The sequence below is a fragment of the Sceloporus undulatus genome, chromosome 3 (assembly GCF_019175285.1).
Source record: "Sceloporus undulatus isolate JIND9_A2432 ecotype Alabama chromosome 3, SceUnd_v1.1, whole genome shotgun sequence".
Taxonomy (NCBI): Eukaryota; Metazoa; Chordata; class Lepidosauria; order Squamata; family Phrynosomatidae; genus Sceloporus; species Sceloporus undulatus.
Window position 1 is genome coordinate 270,653,324 of NC_056524.1, and position 27,794 is coordinate 270,681,117.

The window sequence follows — 27,794 nt, forward strand, 5'->3', positions numbered from 1 at the left end:
AGATATTTTATTCAGCAAACTCAATTATTCCAGCCTGGAAGACAATAACTTTCTAGTTCAGCCCCTACATAAAACAGAGGAGCAAAAAGGTTTCTTAGGAACGAGGCTCACCAAGGCTGTTCTGTTAAAAATGAGACCTGGAGAAGGAGCAGATATCTCTCAGTCTGTCAGAAAGAAAGCAGAAATGTTAATATCTACCTTGAAAGAAAAATCTGGCCAATGTCTTTTAGCAGTAAAGGTTGAGTCTCCCTTATCCGGAATGCCAAAATCTGAAATATCCTAAAAACCAAAGCATTTTTCATGGGTGGCTAAGATTTCTGGGATTTCATATTTTCTAGATTTTGGAATATTTGCATATACAGAATGAGATATCTTGAAGATGGGACCCATGGGATTTATTTATGTTTCATAGGGGTTTGACAGATGGGGAGAAAAAAGAGGCAAAATGTCACCCCTTTCTTCCTTGGACAGAGGCCGCAGCAACCAAACCGTGTGGCCTCCAGGAGCCATAAAAAGAACCTGCTCCTGATGGGTTCTTTTTAGGATGCGCACAGGGCGCCATTGCCCCCTTCAGGTGCACCAGTGATGTATGTGCGGTGCGGTGGTATTTGGATGTGGCCCCCATGGGGATGTCTGTTGCACGGTAAGTCTCAGGAGCATGCGGACGCTCCGCTCTCCCAACCCCTAAAATCGACCCCATGACAGCACTTTTCAGCCGTCTGTATTGGGCCATATACACCTTAAACACATAGCCCTAAGGTAATTTCATATACAGTATTTGTAATAATTTTGTGCATGAGACAAAGTTTGTGTACATTGAACTATCAGAATGCAAAGTTGTCACTGTCTCAGCCACCACCCATCTGGATAATTTTGGATTTTGGCATATTTTGTATTTCTGGATAAGGGAGACTGAACCTGTAGTTTAATTATATTTTAACTTTTGTATGGTGTGTACTTTTAGCTGTATTTGTTTTAACATTTGTAAGCTACTTTGAATCCCAGGGTTGGCAAAAAGGTGAGAAATCAACCAACTAACCAACCAACCAATGACAATAATAATTGTGAGCCTTTGACCCTCTGCTGTACTAGACATGGACTTTGGCCTGAAATAAGAATCTTAGGCCCGTTATAAACGGGCACCCTAGGACGGACTCAGTCCATGCTAGGATTAGAAAGGGGCGTCTCTTCCACACGGCTGCCGCCATCTTTATGTAACGGACGCTCTGCATCTGCAAGTCGCACCCCAGAAATGACGCCGCGAGTGCATGACTAGCGCCTCACGGCACCTCTTCTGGGGCCCAGAAAGGAGCGCGATTTTCGCGCTCCTTTTGTGCAGCGTCCGGGAACCGTGCGGTTTGGCTGCTCCGGTTCCCGGATGCTGCAACCGGCGGCGGCGGTGGCAGACTGCCGCTTCTCGGCAGTCTGTAACGCGCCTTAGATCCTCAATAAGCCACGTTTCCCCTTTAATTAGAGCAGACTGCAATCATTTTTTGGCAAAGGTGTTCTTGCTTGAGTACTAGCCAATGGATGCAAATATTCTGAACATTTTAAAGCAGAATACTGTAGATGCCACAGTTGAAGTAGAAATCTGCAAGTGACCAAATTGCCTTTTCTGGCCAGACTAGAACACAGTCTCACCTCTTTCGTTGCTATTCAGCTTCTCTTCCGATGATGTTGCTGTTGGTTACAAGGAAAGGAACAAAAATGTGATTTGGTTCAAAACACAGGGGCTGAGATCCTACATTAGGATTGCACAGTGTCAGTTTCTGCATGTGCAGCTGTGCATAGATTGTGCTAATTAACTCTTGCACTAAGCATAAAGGTGCACACTGAATGCATGTTTGAAACCAAATATACCTTTCATGCATGTCATATGCGTAAATAGCATTTTATGTGCAACAGTTGGCCCTCCATATTTGCACATTTGACTTTTGCAGACTTGATTATTTGAGTTTTTGATTAATATGTTCCCTCTAGGAATCTGTAGGTCCTCCAGCACAATTCTGCCAGAAGTTGATCATAGAATCATGCTGGAGGACCTACAAATGCCTAAAGAAGTCTTTTTCTCCAGGAACCTCTAGGTTCTCCAGCACAACTCTATGGTCAACTTATGGCAGAGTTGCACTGGAGGACCTAGAGATTCCTAGAGAGAACATATTAATCAAAACTGCCAATAATCAAGTCCGCAAAAGTCAAATTTGTAGATATGGAGGGCCAACTGTATTTGTGATAATACATATGATGCTATGAATAGGTGCAGGAGAAATGAATTTATATCACAAGCTGTTTGCTTCCCTCATTGGCAGCTGGTACACCCACATTAGTGAAGTGGTAAATCTGTTCCGGGTTTTAGTTTAAACTGTAAAGGAGCTATTCAAAACTAAACCCTTCCCCCCCCCAAAAAGATGCAATGCCTTTGATAGCTCCAATTAGAGTTTGGAATAAATCCTGGAGTCAATTCACCATCCCACCAACATGGGAGCCACCGTCACTATCTTCTCTTGCAATGATCGGATGCTCACCCCGGACTGGAAGGCTGTATCCATCACAGCCAATCTTGGGTCTCTTCTGGTGGTACTTATCGCAGAACTGTTGTTTTCCAGCTTGGTAGCAACACCAATTGTAGAGTTTCAACTCTTCATCTAGACATAAGTATCAAGAGAAAAAAGGATAGGAAATGATGGGAGGATGATTCAGTAAAGCCTCAAGGAACTAAATACCCATTTGACTTTGGAAGCTAAGCAGGATCATCCCTAGTTAGTGGTTGCATGTAGGCAATATTTCAGAGGAAGGAGCAATCCACCTATGAGTATACCTTGCTTAATAAAAGTCAGTGGAATTTATGGGACTGCCATAAATCAACAGGCTACGTGAAGGCACATACACACACAGGTGCCTCTTTGTGGAACAAGGAAGACAACTATAATGCCACTTGACAGCACTTTAAGTACTGAAGCTCCATCTGATGGAATCATGGGATTTATAGTTTTACAAGTTCTTTAGCCTTATCTGCCAAAGGGTGCTGGCACTTCACCAAACTACAAATCCCAGGATTCTGCAGGATAAAGCCATAGCCAGTTAAAGTGGTGTCAAACTGCACTATTTCTACAGTGTAGATGCACCCTAGGAGACAAAGCAGGGAGGAAGTAGAGCATCAGAATAGCAGTGTACATATCAATAAGCAGTTACTCTGAAAATGGAAAGGGAGCAATAGTTTGGGTCCACCTTGCTGTCTTCCCCTTTTGCCTCTGTTGGTTATTTCTTACAAGTGCCTGAGCTCAAGTGCCTTCCAACATGCCTTACCATTGAAGGGAAAGTTTCTCCTAGAGCCTTTCCAGATTCTTTCCTGATGACCGTCCACAAGCTGGCCTTTGGGGTTCTTGTAGAGACACCGGACCCCAGCGCCATACTTGTTTGGGAGAGAGGTATATAGCATAGTGAAGCTGGAGTCCAGCAAACCTGCAAGAATGGAAGATGTTTGTTAGATCTATTGATCAACCTATCTATAGATATATAAATAAATAATAATAATAATAAAAGTTTCATTTTTATACCGCCCTTCTTACAATCAGGGCGGTGCACAACATATCAAGCAAATTACAAATACGATAGAAATAACATATCAAACAAATTACAGATACAATAAAAATACAGTTAAAACCTAGATTAAAAACCCATTCTGGCCAGCTTGCCACTGCTGTCGGGGGGGGGAGACTAACTGGAACTTGTGTCCGGGAATGCTAACTGGAACAGGAAGGTCTTTAATTCCTTCCTAAACTGGGCCAGGGAGGTGGCCGAGCGGAGCTCTATGGGCAGCGTGTTCCAGAGGGTCGGGACCGAGATGGTAAACGTCCTCCTTGATGTGGAGGCTAGTCTTGCCCCTGGGACCCTCAGTAGCTGCTGCCCAGATGTTCTGAGGGTGCGGGGCAGATTGTATGGGGAGAGGCGGTCCTCTAGGTATCCTGGGCCCAAGCCATGTAGGGCTTTATAGGTTATAACCAACACCTTGTATTGCGCCTGGAAGCGAATAGGCAGCCAGTGCAGATCTTTGAGTACGAGTGTTATATGACTGGCCCTGGATGTACCAGTGACCAGTCTGGCTGCCATATTCTGTACCATTTGTAGCTTCCGGGTATGGTACAAGGGTTGCCCCATGTAGAGTGCATTGCAGAAATCCAATCGAGAAGTTACCAGAGCATGTACTACCGTTTCAAGGTCCCTCTGGCCCAGGTATGGGCGCAGCTGGCGAATAAGCCGAAGCTGATAACAGGTGCTCCTGACCGTCGCATCCACCTGAGATGTAAGGTGGAGCGACAAGTCAAGGAGCACCCCCAGGCTGCGTACCGAGTCCTTCACAGGAAGCGTGATCCTGTTCAGGACAGGTGGAACCACCACCATCCCCGGGCCAGGAGAACCTATCACGAGTACCTCTGTTTTATCTGGATTCAGACTGAGTTGGTTTTCCCTCATCCAGCCTATATATCTATATATAGATATATATAAATATATCTATATAGATATAGATATATTTAGTATTAAAATATATTTTCCATACTATAAAACTACATATACATTTTATACAATAAAACTACTTTACAGTACTATAAAACTACATAATACCACATCCAAAAGAAATATAAACATGTAAAACGTACATAAACATAAAATTACAAACTCACTTAAAAAAAAGGCAGGGGAGGTAATAATGGTCCAAAACACACTGCAGAAATAATCCAGTTTGAGACCACTTTAACTGCCTTGGTTCAGTACTAGGGAATCCTGGGAATTATAGTTTATCATGGCACCAGAGCTCTCTGACAGAGAAGACTAAATATCTCACAAAACTAAATTCACAGAAGTCTCTAGCATTTAGCCCAGGCAGCTAAAGCAGTGTCAAACTGGATTATTTCTGCAGTGTGTTTTGGCACAATGACTTCCAGCTTTTCAACTACAGTAGGCCCTTGCGTTCACTGGGGTTAGGGGCACAGAACCCCCAGAAAAGTGAAAAGAGCACAATTTTTTTTTTAAACAAAATTTAATTTGAGAGACCATTTCTCTAGGGATCTCTCCAGCGCAACCCTATGGTCAACATCAGCCAGAATTTGACCACAGAATCCAGCTGGAAGACCTACAGATTCCTAGAGCGCATATCAATTAAATCCACAAGAATGGAATCCACAAAAGTCAAAGCCGCAAATGTGGAGGACCAACTTAATGGTTTCAAGAGTTGGATTTGAAGATCAGTAGAATTAGGAAACAGTAGAAATTTAAGAGATTGACAAGGGAGAAAATTAGATAGCATAAATTCCTCCTTTGCCAATCTCTTACATTAAATTTCTACTGTTTACCATTTCTGCTAATCTTCAAATCCAACTATTGAAAATTTCCCCTGTTGTATCTGTAAGAAAGCAATTGCTGGTTCCCAATCTTTCTTAAAACCATTCAGAGATCTCTCTCAAATTAAAACAGTCCATTTATCCATCTCAACCAAATCATACTATTTCAACATCCAATCCTCCCTCATCGTTTTGTCCTTCCATTCTGTGCATACTGAAGTCTCGCGGCTGTAGTCAAATATTGTATAATTCCTATGGAATCCTGAGCTTTGTAGTTAAGAGAAGAGCATTTAGATTTTTCAACAAGAGAGCTTGATTGCATCCCCAGACAACAAACCCAAATATTCCATAGGATTTTGCCATGGCAGTTAAAGTGGAATCATATTGGTATACCCCCTTGGTATCCGCTGGGGATTGGTTCCAGGACACACACACCCCTATGGATACCATGGATGCTCAAGTCCCATTAAATACAATAGCGCAGCCATATGGTGATCCTTACATAAAATGGCAAAATCAAGATTTGCTTTTTTGAATTTATATATGTTTTGAATATTTTCAAGCTGTGGATCCTTGAATCCATGGATAAATAATCCGTGGATACAGACGGATGACTTTAATTGTGCAGTGTGAAAAGCATCCCAATAATCCAATGGTGGCTTAAAGTTATCCAAAGCTTTCCAAATAGCTTCAGCACCTTGAATATCTCCTTTAAAGTTTGGACTAAAACCAGGAGCAGAATCTCCTTTCTCGGTCACATCTTAAGCACCTGAGCACAGTGCTAAAAGCTACAGGGTGCATAAATGCCCTCCATACAATCTACCTCTTCTGCTGCGGATGAAGCGATAATCCGACAGTCCCTGTTGCAGAGAGCAAGGGCAGGATGGCAGGTCCTTGTTCCAAACAGCCGGCTGTCTTTCATTGCTCAGCCAGTCCAGGCATCTCTGCCTATAGTTCAGGCGAACACGGCTGTCCAGTTTATAGATCCAGAGCCCGTGCACACCTGGAAGGAGATGCAAATAGAAAAATGTTGATCAGAAGGCTGGACCAATTTAAAACTCAATTGCAAATTGTACATACTGTAATAAACATTTTGGAGTGATGGGGTCTCCTGAAAGTGACAAAGCACAAGGCCTCACCATGGCTTCATTAAGTATTTGTGATGCTGAAGGGCACACTTACAACCCCTGGTACCATAGAGCTGCTACAGTGGCCACTGAGTTTTTCAAATGACAGGTGGATGATGTGGGCACCTGTGAGGGCTTCCGTTTCTCCCCACATCTGCCACACAATGTGAGGACTTCCTGGTGTCCCATCACTCTGGCATCAAATGCAGGAAACTTCTAGATGCCCTCATGCTTCTTGTGAGAGACTTCATTTGTCAAATCCCACCATCACCTTTGAATAATGGTGGCCATCACAGACACCGTGTGTCTGAACTCAAGCTTTCCGATAGCCCTTCTGTAGCATTCTCAGAGGCACAAGTATAAAATGCAACATTAATTTATTACCACAGAAGTTCATCATAAAGCTAAAGATTACTTATTTAACACATTAAATCCAGACTGTCCTTAATGAACTAACTCATATCTCTCACTCATAGGGGCTTTATCACACAGGGAAAATTGGAAGGTTAACCAAAGGTTAATCTGGGGTCATTCAGGGTATTTCACATAATTTCACAAAAGATTTTCAAACAACGTCGCACACAAACAGAAGGCAATCCAAACGCAATCGTGAGACATCCCAGGAATAGCTGAATTCAGAAAAATATCGAATTTATAAATCCTTTTCCACTACGAATTCACAGTCAGTTCACATTGCGTTAGTATGAAATGCATCTCCAGTTCAGCCATGGGGCTACTGTTGGCCATGGGATGCTGTCCTCCCTGCGCATGCGCAAACACGCTAATTTGAAATCAAGAAGCCAATGGGTACGTACTCATGTGATGATTTCATTAGTATTTGTACTGCTTTCTCTTTTGGATGGGTGTATGTGCATTTGATGAACTACTACGTAATTTCTTGCATTTTTGGATTCCCCCCCCCCTTCTTCTTCTTTTGGGATGGTGATACATTCCTCCATGTAAAATGTCTTAACAGAAGGTGCAGCTACACTGTAGGAATAATGCAATTTGATACCACTTTAAATGCTGCAGCTCCATCCTATGGAATCCTGGGATTTTTTAGTTTTACGAGGTCTTTAGACTTCTTTGGCAAAGTGTGCTGGTGCCTCACCAAACTACAAATCCCAGGATCCTGCAGGATGGAGCTATGGCAGCTCAAGTAGTATCAAACTGCATTATTTCTACAGTGTAGATGAGCCCTCAGACATACCCTTGAACCACTTTACAACCTCGAAGATGGCAGTCTTTTCTGCATCTCCTTTTTCTACCTCTTTTACCGCTCCTTACTACTCGATACCCAAATTAGAAAGTCCTTCTAGTTCCAGCAAGCAAAGCACAGATGTGGGAAACATGTTTTGTGGATGTGAGCTCCCACAACTTATCAACAGTACCTGTGTTGTAACCTGAGAAGCGATCGGGTCTATATTTCACAGCCGGGGCTTCGGACATCAGATTGTCATTTCTGAAGAATCCATCACCACTGAAAACAAAGAAGTGGAGAAATGATCCTCATATTTCCAAGGAGGCACAATATTCTTCCCAATTTGTGCCCTAGCTGTTCCCCATGAGCCCTCCAGGTGTTCATCGCCCCCGAAAGATAGAACTTGTTGTACCAAATTGCCCTATCCTCCATCTTCTCAACTGCCACCCCTTGTCTCATCCCATCACTAGTATCAAGGAAAGATTTAACAACTTTTGTACATTAAAGTGCGCCATACAATCAGAATCACAGAATCATGGAAGATACCCCAAGGGTCATCCAGTCCAACCCCATTCTGCCATGCTGGAAGATGCAGTCAAAGCATTCCCTGTGACAGATGGCCATCCAGCCTTTGTTTAAAAATCTCCAAAGAAGGAGACTCCACCACTCGCCGAGGCAAGTCAGAATTATCCCAGGCCCTGATATTTCAGGTTCAGAACCTAAGACCTAGCGACAATCCCTTGTGCCCACAGGAGGCTGGGCCCTGATGATGTTAGAAGGACCATCCCTTGGTGATATAATTAAGCCGGATGCAATAAACATCAACCATAGTTGTGCAAATACAAAACACCAGGTCAACAGATGAGGAAAATACACACTTTGAAAAGTAGCATTCTCACCCTGAGGACCAAAGAAGAGGAACTAGGCTCTGAGAAATCATCACAGTGGCCCTGACTTTGCAAGATCTATGCAGGGCTGCTTGTGACCTCTTGGAAGTCTCTCATTCACTGTAAACTGAAGCTGACCGGCAGCACATAAGAACAGCAAAGGTTCAGTACCTTAAATACCTCCATTAAAGTTCAGTTTAAAACTCATAGAGGATTCATGTTCCCTTCCCTGATTCTCAGGGAAGTCATCAGTTGCCATTGGGCAACCATGCAATCCAAGGCAAGTCCTTCTCTTCTTAGATCCTCTTTTCAGGAAATGATCATACCTGGTGTATCCGATCAGCACATTGGTAGAAGAGAGTTTGGTGTAGTCCCACTGCATCCCACCAGCTTGGTATAGGAAAAGAGTATATGTTCTGTACCCATCCGTGGTCAGAATGGCTTGATAAGTATTTGTCTGCAAGAAGATATATGGAAAGGGTGAGACAATGTTTTGTATTTTGGGGGTATATAAGTTCCCTACTGATGTGGTTGTACTTTCTTAACTGTGGCATAATGCCTGTATTCAGTTCACAGCTGCATTAAGCAGAGTTCTGCAAGTATAACTGTTGTACGTTCAGTTGAGTACTCTCGGACATTGCATAGCTACTCCTCAGTGCCTTCAGTGTACCACTATGATTCACTGAGATTGTGGAAACAGCAAGCACATGGGCAGATACGCAGTCAGTTGCACCATATTAGGAGTTTAATCACACCTGTCCAGCCACAATCGTGCCAATTAAAGAATGGAAGCATATTGGTTTGCAATCGTTTCTTATCACACTTTCTGCCACAATAGCTTTTTGGTGATCTATGGTTATGTTTCCTGCACTCCAAATGCGGCCTTCTGGGAAGAAAGGTGGGAAAGAGCAATAGTGGCTGCCAACTGCCTCCCAAAGCCAGCTATGTGGATGTGCACACAGAAGCCAACTTCAGGAAGATGTTGGTGTCTGTGGTCACTTCAAGCGAAAGGAAGGAAAGTGGGAAAGGAGCAGAATCACACCCATTCACACCACATAGCTGCCTGAGAAGAAGAACTGCAGTGGAAGGAACTTATTGTATGGAGGCAGGAATGAAATAGCAGTGAGATCGGGAGCCTATCGATGGGTTTTGTCCATCAGTGAAAAGGTACACTACTGTCACGAATGGAATGCAAGTCAGCAACAGGATGGACATGACATTGTATGGTAAGTACCAGCCCAAAGCACTTTTATTCTGTTAAAATTCCGCTTTTTAGTCTTGTCCTAAAAGTCCTAAGCTTTTAAAGCAAAGGGGCAGGAAATGTGAATCCATCAAACAGAAGAGTTCTTGGTATGAACACTTTTCAGTGGCTCACTCTCTGCAATGGTATAAATGTGGGTAATTGAGGCAATTTCATGGGGAGGGGCAGAATTATTATTGCAGGACAATGTCCTCATTTTGTTCCCACACAGGGTGGCCAAATATCATAACCGCAAAAGAGGACAAGGCACTGCAAGATGTGGGAAATTCAAGAAAAATGTAGGACATGACAAAATAAAAGCTAAAAACACTCATATGAATATAAATCCATGCTCAAAATGGAGAGCATTTTGGGCCTTGTTCCCACTATGGTTTAAACCGGATCATGATTCCAAATGATCCGGTTTAAACCACCATGGTTCCCACTTAATTTGAATCCCTGATGCTATTCAGAAAGGGGGGGCCATGGTTTTTATCCATTTTTACCATTTAACCCACATCAAAAAGACGCTGGTAAAATGGGGTGTTTTTTGGGCTGAATCGATTTATTTGGGAAATATTTATTTATTTATAAATATTAATTTATTGGAGGTGTCCTGGAAAAGGAGGACATATGGTCACCCTGGGCACCAAGGAAATCTACCCCTCCATCAAACAGCTCTTGAAGTTGTTCCTAAATCATAGACAGATTTTTTTCTCCAGCTAAAGGGCTGAGAAGCAGCTCCAGTTCCACCAGTTCAGCTGCATGCTCCAAAATCTGGATCCAACCTTTTCATTTGTAGAAGAGAACTCACTCTGCTGCTCTGCTTCTGTGCTGGGTAGTGCTGAGCCTTGACCCAGGTGATCTTGAGTGTCCATCGGGCTGAATAGGAAGACTTCAGGTATTGCTGAACCATTGTTTCCACACCTTGGACAAGAGGGTGTTTGGCAGAGTTCTGCGTAACATATTCCTGTGTGTGGCAGAAGAGTAATATTAAAGCTGGTAGCTTTCCATGCTATTGAGGAACTGGAAAACCAAGCAAAATGAGTCTAGAAGCCCAACAACTATTACTGGTCTCTAGAACAGCATGGTGGTATAGTGCTTGGAGTCTTGGACTCCCTGAGATCAAGGTTCAAATCTCTGCATAATCATGGAAACCCACTTGGAGAAGTTACACAGTCTCAACCTCAAAGCAAGGCAAGATCAAACCTCTTTGGAATAAATCTTTAAAATCTTTGGTGTAGTGGTTTGATTGTTGGATTAGGACTTTGGAGGCCTGAGTTCAAATCCCTGCTCAGCCATGGAAACTCACTGTGTGATTTATAGCAGTCTCTTTCCATCTAAGTACTGTGTATACTAATGTATAGCATAGAGTAGTATAGAAATTTAGGTTAAAAAATTGACCCAAAAAAACTGAGTCGATTTATCCATGGGTCAATGTAGGTACTGTATTTTAATGCATGCGCGCGCGCGCACACACACACACACACACACACACACAGAGTTGGCCCTCCATTTTCATGGGGGATCCATTCCAGACCCCTAGTGAAAACAGAGGCTCATGCTTATTCAAGCCCCACAGACTTGAATGGAGCGATGGATGCGTGCACCATGGCAATTAGTGGAGGTCGCTCCTTCGTGTATATTCAAGGGTGTGGGTCTCAGATCTGCATATTAGGAGGGGAGTGTGTATATATATGGTGAAAGGCAAGAGTTTAATCTGCCCTGGAAGCACAGACCCCATTCTAGTCTTTCAGCCATCCAGCCTTTAGTATGTGCACAAAGAGTTATGTCTGTTGGAATTTTGTAAGTTCTTTGGCATTGTTTTCCTTTGCTTTGTCCTTTACATCCTTCATTACATGGCTTACATTTTATCCTCAACTTATCCATGAGTCGTATCAAAATCCAGAATTTTGGCCCCAGAACTTGCCCTCGAAAGCTGGCTGCTCCATCTAAGTGGGGTGGTGAATCTACTTTGGGTTTCAATCAAAAATTTAAAGGAGCTGCCTGTGCAGGTTGATGATCTCTATCCTCCAAAACATGTTTAGCATCTTTAATGTTGTTGTGTGCCTTCAAGTCATTTTTTACATATGGCGACCCTAAGGCTAGACTATCATGGTGTTTTCTTGGCAGGATTTCTTCAGTGCAAGTTTGCCATTGCCTTCCCTTGAGGCTGAGAGCGTGTGACTTGCCCAAAGTTACCCAGTGGGTTTCATGGCCGAACCGGGAATCAAACCCTGGTCTCCAGAGTCATTGTCCAACACTCAAACCACTACACCACTCTGACTTTCAGCATCATGAATAGGTCTTGTAAAATCTGGACTAGAAAGGAGCCAGCAGCCACTACTGCTTGCACCACTGCAGCCATGAAGATATATGCCAGGCTGCAATGATATATCATTTTATGGGCTCCCCTCTTTTCCGCCCGCCTGGCATATATCTTCATGGTTGCAGTGGTGCACTCTACTTTTGTGCATAGAGCAAGAAGTAAAACTAAAACATGGATCAGGTGCGGGCAATAATGAGTTTGATGTAAGAAAGAATTTGATGAGTTTTTAAGGAAATGTGTTGCCTTGAGAGCATGGAAACATGAACTTTCAGTCTACAGAATCCTCAAGTCAGCAGGATGGGGGATTCTGGGGGTTGTAGTCCAAAGGTTTGATTTTCTCCGAGTTCTCTTTCTCTGGCACTCTCTGGATCTGCTATATATCTTTTGGCCTACACATTTCCTGGAAGTTTATTCTATGAACCTTGACAGAACTTAATGGCACCCTGTGATGGTGGTTCTTATTCTGTGGTGAAACATGAAACCTAAAAATAATTGTTTCTATAAGAGAAGACATGAAGGTTTTCTGATTTCCTGCAGTAGTTGTTGTGTGCCTTCAAGTCATTCTGAACTGACAGTGACACTAAAGGGAACCTATCATTGGATTTTCTTGGCAAGTTTCTTCAGAGGGAGTTTGCTATTGCCATCCTCTGAAGCTGAGAGAGTGTGATTCTCCCAAGGTCACCCAGTGGGTTTCTATGTCTGAGCTAGGATTCGAACCCTGGTCTCCAGAGTCCTAGACCAGCATCCAAACCACTATGCCACACTGTCTTTTATAAGACTGGCTGATTAATATGAAGGAGACCGCATACATTTTTAGAACAAATGTCAGATAGAAAATGAATGTACATCTTCCATTAAATTCCTCTTTTCCCCTTTTTTCTTAATATGTTTATTAAATATCGAAACAAATCGTAACTAACAACATCTCTCAACACAACTTGCAATAACACATAATTTCATAAAAGAAACTGTAAATTATACAAATACTAACTTCCTTCCTAGCAGTTCTTTCCTTTAAAATAAAATAACTGTCTAATCTTCTTCCAAATGATAATTGTGCAATGATATTGTTAAACAATTGTGCTTCATCTATAAGCGTTGATAAAGTAAACTTTTATAACTTTATATTTATAAACTTGCTTATAATTATTATCTAAATTTCTGTTTGCTCATATACAGAGAGAGATCCCTTTTATATGTAAGTCTTAATTTTTCTGTTCTTTAAAGTTCTTGGTAATTGTGTCTCCCCAACATTTTTTCAAATAGTCAAAGACAATCCTCTGTTGTCTATTAATGGCTGCAAAAACAATGAAAGGGAATTACATACAGTAAAGCAGGGATGGCTTACCTGGTAAAAGATGGTCCCGCTTCCCTTGGAGAAGTCAGCATTGTCCCAAAACACAGCAACCATTGGTAGATTTTCACGGCCATTAAATCCTCCAAGTGGTGGGTTCGGATCACTGGAAATGTCCTTCCCAGAGACTGGGAAAATTATTTGCCCATTACTAGTGAACTAAATAGAGAAATAAGTGCAAGTAAGGTCTGAGAAGACGAGTACAGACTGAGAGGTACTATAAAGATTCGGGCTTATATCTGACATCACCATTGCATCATGTATCTCTGTGTGCACTAATGCACTGATCATGCTATGCCACACTTGTATTGAATGGCAACATTGCACAACTGAATGCACACCCAAATATGCACCACTGCACATCTTCATGCACATGTATATCTCCATGTGCAAAAACACCATGTGTGCAACTTCACTTTCACAACCTTGAACTGACCATGGACATTCTGCATTGGATGAACACACCCAGCCACTTCCATGGGGAACTTGTGCATGCATAAGACACCAACAGAGTTCTGGTCTAGGTATTTCTGGATAATTCTATGCTAAATGTAAGCTTTGGAAGGGAGCTTTAAAAACAAACAAACATATGGGCAGAGATACTACATCAAGGAGATGAAGTGTAACTTCACTCACAGAGTTACGTGATGATTGTGCATTGGTGAATTGCAACAGCGCACAACAGAATGGGTAAACAAGATGTAGAATCAGTGGTTGCAATGCTGCATGCACACTTGCCTGTGCAATGTGAAATGGCACCACATGCATAGTGGCATCACGTGCGCAACTCCATGTGCTTCTGCATGTACAACAGCAGCACATGTGTAACTCTGCTTCCATAACTTTGAATTGAATGTCGACGTTCTACATGAGACAATAATGTCCAACCACTTTCATAGGGGAATTTAAAGATGCATTAGGCACCAGCATGATGCAAGCCATGGTAGCTCTATAAAATATTGTCATGCACTTTGCTGGAAGCATACATAAATCATCATATATAAATCATTGTATATAAATCATCCCTCTTTAACCACAGTTTCTCCATATGCACATGGCTTGAGCATATTCAATGTGTGTGTGTGTTAATACACACACAACACACACGCACGTGCGCGCACACACACACACACACACATTCCAAAAAGCAGCCCTTCATTTTGTTATTTTATATAACAAAATTTCACTACTCTATTTTATTTAATGGGACTTGAGCATCCATGGATTTGGTATCCATGGGGGGCCCTGGAACCACACTAAGGGCCCACTGTATTCCTATCCTGCTCAGGTCCCAGCTGAATGGGGATTTCCTTGCCCATCTTCTCCCACAGGAAGGACTTGTTTCATAGCACTGTAAATATCTCATCCTTAAAAGCAATCTGAAATAATTTATTACAGACTCACATAGAGGGAGTCACGCAGCATATTTCCCAGTGGGACTCCAATCGCCGGCTCGAACAGAGGAGAGTTAAAACCCACTTTCCTTTCAACATATTCTTTATCATTTGCCTTTGGTCCATATGCAAACAGGAACGCTGCACATAAAACACAGGTAGGTTAATTACTGAAAATGAGGAATACTCAGAGGAACAGTATCTGTGAACACAGAGATACGACTAATAGGCATGGATAAGATATCTCTTCCAGAAACCAAAACGGTTGTTCTGAAACATCCTGACCCATTTCTAAAAGCAACTCAGGCTGGTGGCTGTCTCCTATGTCTTGTGTCAGTAGTAATCATAAAGGCCAACGTAATAATGTAATTATTAGTTCCATTGATTTATCAATCCCAGTGTTTTTTTCTTTCTTATCTGGAAAATCACTCTTGAAGCCCTCCAGATGTTGCTGGACTACAACTCCCAACAGCCTTCACCAGCATAGCCAAGGGTGAGTGGAATGCTGGGAAATGTAGTCTAACAACACCTGGAGGACTTCAGGATTCCTGTCCAAGATTTATGGGGTCACTTGGATTGGATGGAATCTGTGTGATTGGATATCAAGACATAGCTACAAAAGTCAAGAGGGGCAGAAGAACCTAGAATTTTTATCAGTACAGCTTGAATCTCCCTTATCCAAAATGCTTTGGGCCACCAGTGTTTGGAATGTCAGAGCTTTTCAGATTTTGGAATATTTGCATACACATAATGAGACATCTCGGAGATGGGAGCAAAATTTAAATGTGAAATTCATATATGTTTTGTATACACCTTATACACATACCCTGAAGGTGATTTTATACACAATATTTTTACTACATTGAACCATCGGAAATGAAATGTGTCACTATCTGAGCCACCTGTGTGGACAATTTTGGATTTTGCAATATTTCAGATTTTGGAATTCAGATAAAGGATACTCAGCTTATAGCAAGACTTCAGTTTATATACTACATTATATACATAAATATAGATCCCCAGCCTACCAACCTGAAACTGGAACTGCAGGCACAGAGTTCAATGTCGCTGAGTTTTCATTGGCAGTGGCTGTTTTCATGGAATTTTGGGAAACTGAATTAGGTTTGTTGTCTGATTTCTTGTTGTCCTCTTTCTTATCTGACTTCTTGCTGTCTTCTTTGTTGCTATCTTCTTTCTTGTCTGATTTTTTGCTGTCTTCTTTCTTGTCCGACTTCTTGCTGTCTTCTTTGTCGCTGTCTTCTTTCTTGTCTGATTTTTTGCTATCATCTTTCTTGCCTGATTTTTTGCTGTCTTCTTTCTTTTCTGACTTTTTGCTATCTTCTTTCTTGTCTGATATCTTGACGTCTTCCTCCTCATCAGATGTTTTGCTGGCAGTCTGTGAGGGTTTCACCGCCTCTAGGCCAACTCCTGAGGCTGCAAGCGAGGCATCTGGTTTACCAGATGTGGAAGATGCTTTGGCACCACCAGATGTGTCTTTGCCGACTGTTGCGCCTGCCTCACTCTGAACAGAGGAATCAGGCAGTGATGAGATGCTGGTGCTGGTCATAGATCCTGACTTTGTGGCCTCAGAACCTGAAGCAGTGCTGCTGGAAGATACAAGGACAGAGGCGGATGGCTTTCCAGAAAGTGTGTGTCCAACATTTTCAGTGACTTCAGCCTTGGAAGACTGAGGAGATACTCCTGCATTGACCTCAGACCCTGATTCCACAGCAGGCAATTGTGGTGTTGTTGCTGGACACAATGAGGTGCCAGAGAGAGAGGGATGAGCTTCACCAGATAGTGTGGATGTCCCCTTGTCGGCTGTCAAAACAGAGCTGTCAGTATCCCCTCTCCCTTCTGAAGTTGTGGGGGATAAACCTTTCATGTCCCCCACAGATGCTTCATTGGGAGAGCTTGCAAGCCCATTGGGTGAGGCTCCACTGGGGAAAGAGTCCACTTTGCCTGTTTCTTTGGCTTCCACTGCTTGACTCTGAGAAGATGCTTCCCCAGGTGCATTTCCTGGGCTTTCAATACCTGATTCGTAGAATCCAAATGGCTGATTTTCACTGGAGGAGGAGGAGGTTGAAGGAGACAATGGCAGTCCTGATTGTTGATCTATGGCCACCTTTGTGCCTCCAGATCCAGATGACTGAAGAGAAGCTCCAATGCTATTGGAGGTCACTGTGCCACTTCCCAAGATCCCAGCAAGATCCTCTGCATCTTCTTTTGCCATGGGAGATGTAGAACCTGCATCACCCAGGGTATTACTGTAAGAAAGAGCAGGTTGCCCACTCATGGTCAACACAGAATTTTCTGCACTTCCTGGGCTTGCAAAGTTGCCACCCACACCCCCAAACTCTGAGGGCGGCAGAGATGAATCTGTAATGCCAGAGGCCTGGCCTGGTGTTCCTTGGAGGTTAACAGTCCCATCAGGAGAGATGGAACCAGAAAGCAAGGTTTCTCCTGAACCTTTATTGATTACTGCCACCACTGACCCATCGTCAGCAGGAGAGGACTGAGTGGAAGGTTCTCCAGTGTTCATTGGCCCAGATTTTTCTCCCAGCTGCTCCGCTATATTTTCTGGACTTAGGCCTGTCTCAGAGGAAGAAGTGGTTTGGGTACCTGTTGAATCCAAGCCAGCAGAGGGAAGGGAAGATTCTTCCTCACCAAGTCCTCGAGAGATCTCTTCACTAGCAGATGTCCCAGGTGACTTTGATTCTGTGTCTGATGAAGACAAAGGTAGTTTCTTCCCATTTGTGGTGGAACTATCTTCAGATTCTTCCTCCTTCTCAGAAGCTACAGCTCCTGCTGAAGCTGCACCATATGTCTGAGAAGCCGCATTATTGGCTGGCCCTTCACCTGGAAATGCTCCAGGTGACTTTGACCCTATGGCAGATGTACCTAAAGGTGCTTCTTCCTCCACTGCAGCAGAAGAGCTTCCTCCTTGTTTTGCTTCCTCAGAAACTCTTGGTCCTGCTGCTGCTGCTTCAGCATCATCTGGAGATGGCTGAGATCCAACATCACTTCCTAGTCCTGAAACAGACATTTCCTCTCCTTCATTGGAAAGAGTCAATGATGATTTCTTCCCACTCATATCTGAAACATTTCCCGACTCTTCTCCTGCTTCAGATCCTGCTCCAGATGCATAATCTGGAGGCATCTGAGATCCTTCTCCAGGTGATGTTGGTGAGCCAGATGTTGATAAGCCATCATTGTTGAATCCACCAGAGAAGGAAAATCCTGGTTGTGCCTCTGTGGCTGATGGAGCCGAAGATGCCCCTTCTGCACTCACACTGGAAGACATGCCAGGATGATCTGCCTCTCCACCATCTAGAGATGGTTGAGATCCTCCCTCATTTGCCGACCCTGCACTGGCAGTTTCCACTCCTTCTGCAGACGGAGCAGCTGAGTGTGATTCTATAGCTAATGGAGCCAAAGATGCTTCCTCCCCACTCATGCTGAAGGAGCCTTCTGGTATTTTTATTCCATCAGAATCTCCAGCCCCCGCTGTTGCACCATTAAGAGATGGCTGAGATCCTTTGCTAGCTTCTGATTCTGAGGTAGCAGCTTCTATTCCTTCAGCAGAGAGGAAAGGCCTTTCTTTCCCAAGTCCCCCAGAAACATCTTCATATTCAGATGTTCCAAGTGACTCTGTGGAGGATGAGCCTGGTGGTGTTTTCTCCTCATTTACAGGGGAAGAGCCTTCCCATTTTTCCATCTCATCAAAAGCTCCAAGATCTGCCACAGTGCCAACCTTGGTGGAACCATCTGTGAATGGCTGAGATCCCATTGCTGCTCCTGAGAAGGAAGTTTCCACTCCTTCAGCAGAAGATGATTTCATTCCACTTACAACAGAAATATCTTCAGGCTCTTTTTCTGCCCCAGAAATTGACTCAGATCCCATTTTCGGTGTGCTATCTGGAGACAATTGAGATCCCTCATTCCCTGCCACTTCTAAACCATTTGCTTCTACTCCATCAGAGGCTGGTTGTGACATAGTGGCTGATGGAGCCATAGACATTTTCCCCTCCCCTTCTGATTGTTCTGCCCCATCAGAAGCTGTATCATCTGGAGATAGTTGAGGTTCTTCACCATCTTCCAAACTTGAGCCAACACTTCCCAGTCTTTCAGTGGAGGGCGAAACTGCTAGTGACTCTATACCTGATGGATCCAAAGATGCCCCCTTTTCAGCCACACTGGAAGTATCTCCCAGCTCTTGGCTCTCTCTTTCAGACCCTGCTGAAGACTCAATTGCAGACTCTGATTTCAGTGCATCATCTGAAGATGGTTGGTAGGAATCTGGAGTTTCAGAGGGCCCACTGGGTTGAACTCCTGATGACTTTGAAACAAGAAAAGGAGAGGAATTTTTGCCAGAACCAGAAGGAGAGTCTTCTGCAGACACACTTATTGCAGATGTCTCTCCATCTGTTGCAGAAGAAGCTGAAGTAGAAGGAAATTCTTCTCCTGAGGATGTGGCAGTTATAGATGTCTCTCCCTCCTCCAAAAGAGGCTGTCCTGAAATTTCTCCACCAGGCAAGCTTCCTGATTGTCCCAGAGGCAGCTTTGCTCCTTCAGATGATCCGGGTTCTGCATCTGAGATGTCAGTACCAGTCTGGATCTCACCACTAGTTGTCATAGATTCTTCATTTGTAAGCAGTCCTGTGCTGCCATCTCCATCCTTGGTGCCTCCTGGAGCTTCAGTTCCTGAAGGAGAAGAACTAAAGTCTCCAAAAGGTGGACTTGTGAAGTCTTTTCCTTCTTCAGCCTCTGAAGTGAAAGTCTCAGAAGATGTAGCATCAAGAAGTGTAGAAGAAGATCTTTCCTCTGATAGTTCTCCAGCTTTTGTTGAGGTCCCACTGCCTGCAGGAAAAGGAGAAAAGTCTCCAGAACCATCATCCGTTATCTCTGCAACGCTTCCTGTATTAACCACCATTCCCTCTTCTGCATCTGTTCCTGGCTCTGAAGGCAGAGTATTGATTTCATCAAGGTTGTTGTTATTCTCTGAAATAGTTCCATTATTAATTTCTGACTCTGAAGCAGCCCCAGCAATCTCACCTCCAGAGGGCAAGTCTTCTTCATTGCTGCCAGGAAACTTTGCTCCCTCAGTAGCTGATCCAGTGTCTGTGGTGGGCATGGCATTGGCATTGGTGTCTTCTGGTTCCTTAGACCCTTCAGTGGCTTCTTCGTCTGCTTGCATGTTATCATCTGATTGGGAAGAACCCAGAGACCCAGGTAAGCTATTTGATGGCGCTTCTGCTGTATCAGACTCTGGAACCACAGTCATCTCTAAAGGTGATGGACTTGAAGATTCTCCATTCATCAAGAGCTCTGAGCCTCTTATGGGCAGCTGTGTCCCATCAGCTGGGGCCAGCTCAGTGTCAGATGGTGGGAAATCTGTTCTGCTCTCCCCTTCCTCACTTGTGACTGATCCAGAAGCAACACCTAGTTCTGGAACCATCATGTTGCCTTCAGAAAGAGAACCAGGTGCTGAACTGAGAGAGTCTCCTTCTTGCCTTTCAGTAGATGTGCCGCTCTGAGATGGGGGGAAGGCTGTTTCTCCAGCCATTCCTTGATCCTTAGCTTCTGTTTCATTCTCCAAAGAAGAAGGAGAAGTTTCATCCATGTCAAACAAGCCTTCTGGTTCCCCTCCTGCTTCTCCAGCAGAATTGAGAGGTGTCCTCTCTGAAGATGAATGAATCATTTCGCTCTGGATAGCAGCACCAGGTTGTCCATTTTCTGCCAGTTTTTCCCCAGGCTTCAAGGGGGAGGCTGTTCCACTTTCCATGTCTGCAGAAACATTTCCCTTTGATGACTCTGTTGCTGAAAAGGCTCCCTCTGGTACCTCTGTTTCCTTTTCTTGCTCTGGAGATGCCAGCGTGAAAGGTGTTTCATTACTGCTGGCAGTTCCAGAGCCTTCCTCTGATTCTTCTTTAGTTACAGAAACTGTTTGTATCTCATCATCTTCTGGCAACAGAGAAGAATAAACCGGAGGCATGGGAAGCCCAAGTGGAGAACCTACTGTTGCATCAGAACCCAGATCTGAAGGTCTTGATGGTGCCCCACTGGAAGAGGCTATGCCAGGTAGAAAGTTTGTTGTATCATCTGCTGGAGGGGTATTAGATACTTCTGCACCCACAAAGTCTTCTGATTCTGCAGGGATTCCATCAGCTGAGCTTTCTGGGCTCAGGTCTGGGTCTTCCAAGGAAGGTGTGATGGTTGGCTCTGCATCATGGTCAGGCACTGTGTCTGACACAGAGCTATCTGAGTCACCCCTTCCTTCTGCAATGGCAGGTTCGCCACCCAAGCTGTCCTTGCCACTGGGAGATGGTTGAATGGAAGCAGTGGCAGGTTCACTCAACTCTGAGGACTCAGAAGGTGTGTTGCTGGGTGGTAGCAAATCCGGAGGGGACAACCCAGTTGCTGGTGTTGGTTCTTCTCCTTCGATGTCATCCCCTGAGGCTGATGGAACAAGATGTCCATCATTGGCAGGAGTCACACCTGGTTCTGCCACAGGCAGATCTTCAGTGTTACTAGAAGGAGCACCTGGGATGGACACTGTCTCGCTGCTGGCATCTGGGAAATTTTGTGGTGTTTCACCTTCTGGTTCTGCGACATCATCTGTGGCATCTTCCCCTAGAGTAGGTTTCTGTTCACTGTCTGCATTTGTTTCTCCAGTAGTTGAGTCCAAGGTCTTCTCTTGTCCTGAAGAAGGTGCATCATTCAAACCAATGTCATCAGTCTTCTCCCAGGCGGTAGGTGCAGGGGCAAGCGAAGAATCTGTCACACCAGTTTCTGGCTGTTCATTTGAAAAAGTGGAAGGTACTTCCGCAGAACCCAAAACAGGTGAAGCAGCTGCTTGCTCTGACGCAGTAGGAGTGGTCTGAATTGTCCCCTTTTCTGAAGAAGTGTTTGAAGAATTTCCTTTGGCCAAGCCTTCCTTTTCGTTAACCTGGACCTCTGTGGCTGCCTCCATCTCTTCTCTTGGTGGTGTGATTTCTACTTGGTTGGGGGCCTTGGTGGGAGAATCAACATTGGAGGCCAACACAGATTCCTGTGTTTCTTCTTCTGCAGGGCTAGAGGGGTTTTCCTCCTTACTAGCGCCTGGGTTTTCTTCAGGCGTTCCTCCATCCGCTATGAATGGGACTGTGCTCTGTATCGTGAATGTCTCCTCTGTGGTTGTGGGCACGGTGGGGTCAAAATAGTCAGTGCTCGTCCCCCAGGAGAGGTAGTCAGTATCTGTGAAGTCATCTGCTTCTGTGGGATCCACGGGAATCGCTGCTGTTAGCCCAGGCTCTGCAAGGAAGTGACAAAGTAAGGTTAAGCTTCCACATCTGAAAAAAATGTGTTGTTAAATTGGTTTGCTTATAGACAATTAAGAGAAAGATTTTAAAATGGATTTTAAAAATCATGGGTTTGAAATGCTTAAATCTGAAGCCTGATTCTCACTACCTTTTAAACTGGATCACAAATCGCTTTGAACCGGTTCCCACTTGAATCAATTTGCTGAAGCAATTTGGAGAGGGGTACCACATGCTAGAATCCCATTTAATCTGCGTCTTTTTGACACTGATATTTTCCACATCTTTTTGAATAAATCGAATCTGCGCAAGTGTGAACCAGATGTGGATCAGAATTGATTTAAATTTGCCCTTCAGCCAGCTGGAACGGGTCCATTTTGAACCGATTCATTCATGAATGTGAACTGCAAGTGGGTTATTTTACTGGGGGAAAACGCAATCGGAGCAAATGTAGTGGGAACCACACTCCACTGTTGAATCAATCTATCAATTCGGATCGCAAACCACTTTTTCTGTAAGTGGGAATAAGGCCTGAATTGGAAGCTTGACTATGTACAGATAATGAACTCTTAACTGCTAAAATAGCCAAACTATTGTTGAGACTTTAATAAAAAGGGTAACAAGTGAAGATTTTATGGTGAAATGGGCTCAAAATACAATGCACCCGCGCCATACGCAGGCGCACTATATGCGGCTTCCTGCTTATGCAGAAGCCACACAACAATAAAAACAATGGTGCGTGCACCCACACGCACACACCGCACTGCTGCCATGTGCATGGGCCCCATTGTTTCCTATGGGGCGCAAGCATATGCAGATTTTCCCTTACGCTGAGAGGTCTGGAACGGATCCCCTGTGTAAGGAGAGGGCCCACTGTACTGGTTCCCCAATTTAAATTTGGAGCAAATGAAAGGATGGAAGGCTTCATCAACCTTGGAGCCCTGCAGGATCAAACCCACAATGTTTTGGCGAGAGCAGTGGCATTTAACCACTGTGCCACCAGGGCTCCTTCCATATGCAATATATGGACATCCCTGTGAGCATGCATGCATGCACCCACATATCTACATGCACAGTGCTACTGCTGCAACCTTGAACTGAATGGGGCCCATTCTGCATTGCACAGAAATGTCCACCTGCTTCAGTAGGGAATTTATGCATGTGCAAGATTCCATAAGGATTCTGAGCATAGCTTATTAATTTACCAATTAAAACAATAGCTGGCTGAAACTTTACTAATTGTCATTGCCAGGTTATGAGAAAATGGAATTGAGATCAGAGATGGCAGACCATGATGAAGGAGGGCATCTAGTCAAGCCAAGTCAAGCCAAATCCAGCAATTCTATATGGTCTCTAATAATTTGCTTAACATTTAGTCAAGGCCAGAGTTTCAGAGTTTCCCAGAGATTCAGGGAAATTGATCACTATCTTTAAATAGAGTCATACAGTCGATTAACAAAACCTCTGACAAAGAAGCTCCTTTCTATAAAGACTTTTTACACTTGCCCAGTCCTTACTTTTCTTCCTTGACACCTGTCTAACTGGAATTTCTTTTTTTACAACATCAGCATTTAACAACATCAGCACTTGGTGAAGGGAGGCTGGAGAAGACAAGGAGAAGGTTAAGAGGTGATATTACAGCCCTGTTTAAATATTTGACGGGATGTCGTCCAGAAGATAGGGCAAGATTGTTTTCTGCAGCTCCGGAGAATAAGACTCGGAGCAACGGATTCAAACTACAGGAGAAGAGATTCCACCAGGGCCGGCTCTAGGTATTTTGCCACCCTAGGCAAGAAATATTTTGGCACCCCTGTCACCCCTCATAATTATTTTCACCCCTTGATTTTTGCATCACTTTAATTCAGGCTGCTATCACACTGGTGAATCAATGTTGTTTTATACCACTTTAACTCCTTAATGCTAGAGTTATGGAATTGGTAGTTTGCAATTGCACCAGAGGAGCTCTGCTACAAAGAAGGCTAAATATTGCACCACCTCAACGTTAGGAAGAACTTCCTGACTGTAAGAGCTGTTCAAGAGTGGGAGATGTTGCCTCAGAGAGTGGTGGAGTCTCCTTCTTTGGAGGCTTTTAAACAGTGGCTGGATGGCCATCAGTTGGGAGTGCTTTGATTGTGAGTTCCTGCATGGCAAAATGGCTTGGAGTGGGTGGCCTTTGGGGTCTCTTCCAACTCTAGATTCTATGATTCTATGAAACAGCTGAGTTTCAGTGTTGGATTCATTTAGCATGTTTGCAGTAAACAATGCAATAAAGCTTGAGCTAAGAAATAATGGCATTCTCCTCTAGCCGACCCTATTATAGCTGTGTGTGTCTGCCTAGAACAGACAAGGTGAACAGCAGCTGCCCCCAGAATCCCTAACCAAACATGTGTGAATGGTAAAATAGAGAGAAAATGGAAAGAACAGGTTAGCCTGCCCCAACAGCATGGTTTTTCTTAAAAGAAGCATAGATTTTAAGCCACCAAACTGAAAATCCTAAGAAAAGTGGAAACTCATGAATAATAATAATAATAATAATAATAACAACTGCTCTTCTTTTGTCTGATGCATGAATCTACACCTATTCTTTCCATGTTATATCAACCTCTGCTACCACGTTTTCTGTTAAACCAGTCATGCCCAGGTATACATCAACTTCATCAACCGAGGCTGCTGCCACACTTCAGAATTAATGCAGTTTGACACCACTTTTACTGCCATGGCCCCATGCTATGGAATCTGACAAAACTGCAAATCCCAGAATTCCATAACATTGAGCCATGGATGTTAAGGCAGTGTCAAACTGGATTAATTTTGCATTGTGGGTGCAGCCAGAGGTATACTGACTGGACCAAGATTTTTGATGCACATCTAAGAATCCTGGCCCAAGTCAGTTTCAAAGGCTGCTGATTACTCTTATCCCAATGGGATGGTGAAGCTTCTCTGGGTTTTAGTTTGTATGTTAAAATAGTTACACAAGCTGCTAGGCATGTATGAGAGTGATAAGGTTCAGGACTATTACTAGTTCTTTTAAAGCGTGAATGAATTCCTGGAGCAAATTGACTGCTTCACTGACATGGAAAGCACAGTCTGGATGCAGCATTTGTTTTAAGTAATTAACTCCTGTTACTCATTACAGGGTTAGGAAAGAAATCCACTGCCATTAACCATTTTGCAAAGGTTAAAGGAGTACCTTTCTGTGTTGCTCATTGATTTTTCGCTCCTTTTATTGCTCTTTAAAACAAATAGTCCTTAGGATAATGATAATGCAGTGACATAAAACTTTCAATGCCCCCCAAAAGTAACTTTCAAAAGTAACTGGAACACATCTGCACCACAGAAATAATGCAGTTTGACCTCACTTTAAACTGTCACAGCTCAATAGATACTTTTAAAAAGAACCTTAAGACCTTCTTCTTTTCTCAAGCCTTCCCCCCATGAGATGTTAGTTCATGTTTCACCCTCTCGGTTTGACGACTTTGTGATGTTTATGGATTTCCCCATTCAGCTGAACCTGTTGTTTTTATTCTTATTGTGACCGTTTTTAGATACTGTTTTAATTGTTTTTATCTTGATGTATTTTTTACTTAAACTTGTACTCCGCTTTGATCAAAAATTGGAAAAGCGGGATATAAATAAACTATTTATTATTTATTATTATTATTAATACTATGAAATCCTGGGATGCGTAGTTTGTTGTGGCACCAGAGCTCCCTGACAGAGAAAGCTAAGTATCTCACAAAACTCCAACTCCTGGAATTCAATGGCATTGAACCATGGCAGTTAAAGTGGTGTCATATTGCATTAATTCTGCAGTGCAGATGCAACCTCAGTGTTACATCAGTAATGTAGTTGCCTCCACCCAGAACTACCTGTTATTGTTGAGCATGAAATATTTGATGAAACCCTTTTAAGAGGTAACTTGTTGTCTTCACATCACTTGTCGACTTATGGCGACCCCATGAATTTCACATGGTTTTCTTAGGCAAGGAATCCTCAAAGGCAGTTTTGCCTCTGATATATAACCTAACTTGTTATGTTTGTTGTTATGTGCCTTCAAGGTGTTTCCCAAGGTAGATCTATCATGGGGTTTTCTGGGGCTGAGAGTATGTGACTTGCCCAAGGCCACTCAATGGGGTTTTGTGGCTGAACCAGGAATCCACTCCTATGTCTCCAGAGTTGTATTCCAATGCTCAAACCACTACACCACGCTGCTATTCTTAACATGTGACAGGTAACTAAATAGCTTGCGAGAGCCAATGTTGCACGGTGGTTTGAGTGTTGGACTGTGGGGACCAGGGTTCAATTCCCAGCTTGGGCATGAAACCCACTGGGTGACCTTGGGCAAGTCACATACTCTCAGCCTCAGGGAAGGCAATGGCAAGCCTCCTCTGAACAACTCTTGCCTAGAAAACCCCATGATAGGGTTGCCTTAGGGTTGCCATGAGTCAGAAATGACTTCAAGGCACACAACAACAGCAATACTATTTAACAATTTTAAAATACCTATTTTTGAAACACAGAAGCGGATTTCTGGCTGCTTGTCAGTGCTTTATTGTTTGATTATCCATGGAGGCTTTTTAAAAAAATAACAAAATTTTGTTCATCATCCATGAATTTCTGAAATCATTTTTGTATTATTAGTCTGAACATTTCCATATATCACTTCCATTCATATTTCATCTTCTGCACAGAATAACCTTACTGCTCTAAAAAATAAAATCCCGATACCTGAATAGTTCGTTTCCATATAATAAGTCTATATATGAACATTTTTTTACTAAATAATACTACCTGGTTTCAATCAATCAATCAATCAATCAATTTATTGACTGACTGGTTTCTCTTCGCACCAGTGTATAAATCCCATAGTTACAGTCAGTAACAAAGATATACAGTATTTCTATTCCATTTTTGTTGTTTCTCTCTCTCTCTCTCTCTCTCTCTCTCTCTGTAGCATAACATGTTTGTCCTTTAAGTTACTCATTTTGCTATTTATCAGTTTATATATATGCACATAGATTAATGTCGTCGCCTTTTCGTCTTATGATTTAATTTAATTCTTTTGCTTAAGCTTCAATTCTGGAAAAGACTTTTGTTTATACACCATACTTCAATCCAGTATTCTAGGACTGGCATCCAATCTCTTTCTGCCTTCTTTATTGGTTCATTATTTATCATAAACATTCATTTGTCCATCTCTCTTAGATCACAATGTTTTTGCAACTACTCTTCTGTTGCATCCATGGAGTTTATCATATGAGGCTAGAAAAGCACAATTACAGTTGGATAATAGCACCTTTGGTAGGTACCTATAGCATGATGTTGTGTCTCTTCTGTTGTTGCTTTGCATTTCAGTTGGTGATGGAGAACACCTTCATTAATGGGAAGGGTCTCCTAGGCATAAAACCCTGGAAGATACACCATTGCCCACCCCATCTTAGACGGACCAAGCCTCCCTAGAATAAAAATACAAGCAAAAAACAAGGAAACTTACCACACAGCAGGCAAGCCCAGAAACCTAGGAAGGTCCAAAACATTTCTTTCTGAGTCCCCATCCACCAGTAGGTTGAACTGGTTTTAAACCGGAGTAACAGAGCAGATGGAAGTCCTTTGGCAGGACTTTGT

General features: G+C 43.2%; 2 protein-coding genes across 2 annotated transcripts in view; one reads left to right on the forward strand and one right to left on the reverse strand.

Annotated features, from left to right (window-relative positions):
- LOC121925352 (serine-rich adhesin for platelets-like) lies at nucleotides 1-27,788 on the reverse strand. The gene is made up of 8 exons (XM_042457412.1): nucleotides 27,664-27,788; nucleotides 16,104-22,164; nucleotides 10,879-10,913; nucleotides 6,163-6,342; nucleotides 3,307-3,462; nucleotides 2,526-2,645; nucleotides 1,642-1,680; nucleotides 1-164 (listed from the first exon to the last, which is right to left on the reverse strand). The coding sequence occupies exons 1-8, from the start codon at nucleotides 27,722-27,724 to the stop codon at nucleotides 160-162; spliced, it is 6,657 nt and encodes a 2,218-aa protein (XP_042313346.1). The 5' UTR covers nucleotides 27,725-27,788; the 3' UTR covers nucleotides 1-159.
- Nucleotides 1-27,794, forward strand: part of ARMC9 (armadillo repeat containing 9) — a 1,183,007-nt gene that overhangs the window by 470,805 nt on the left and 684,408 nt on the right. The window lies entirely within an intron of this gene.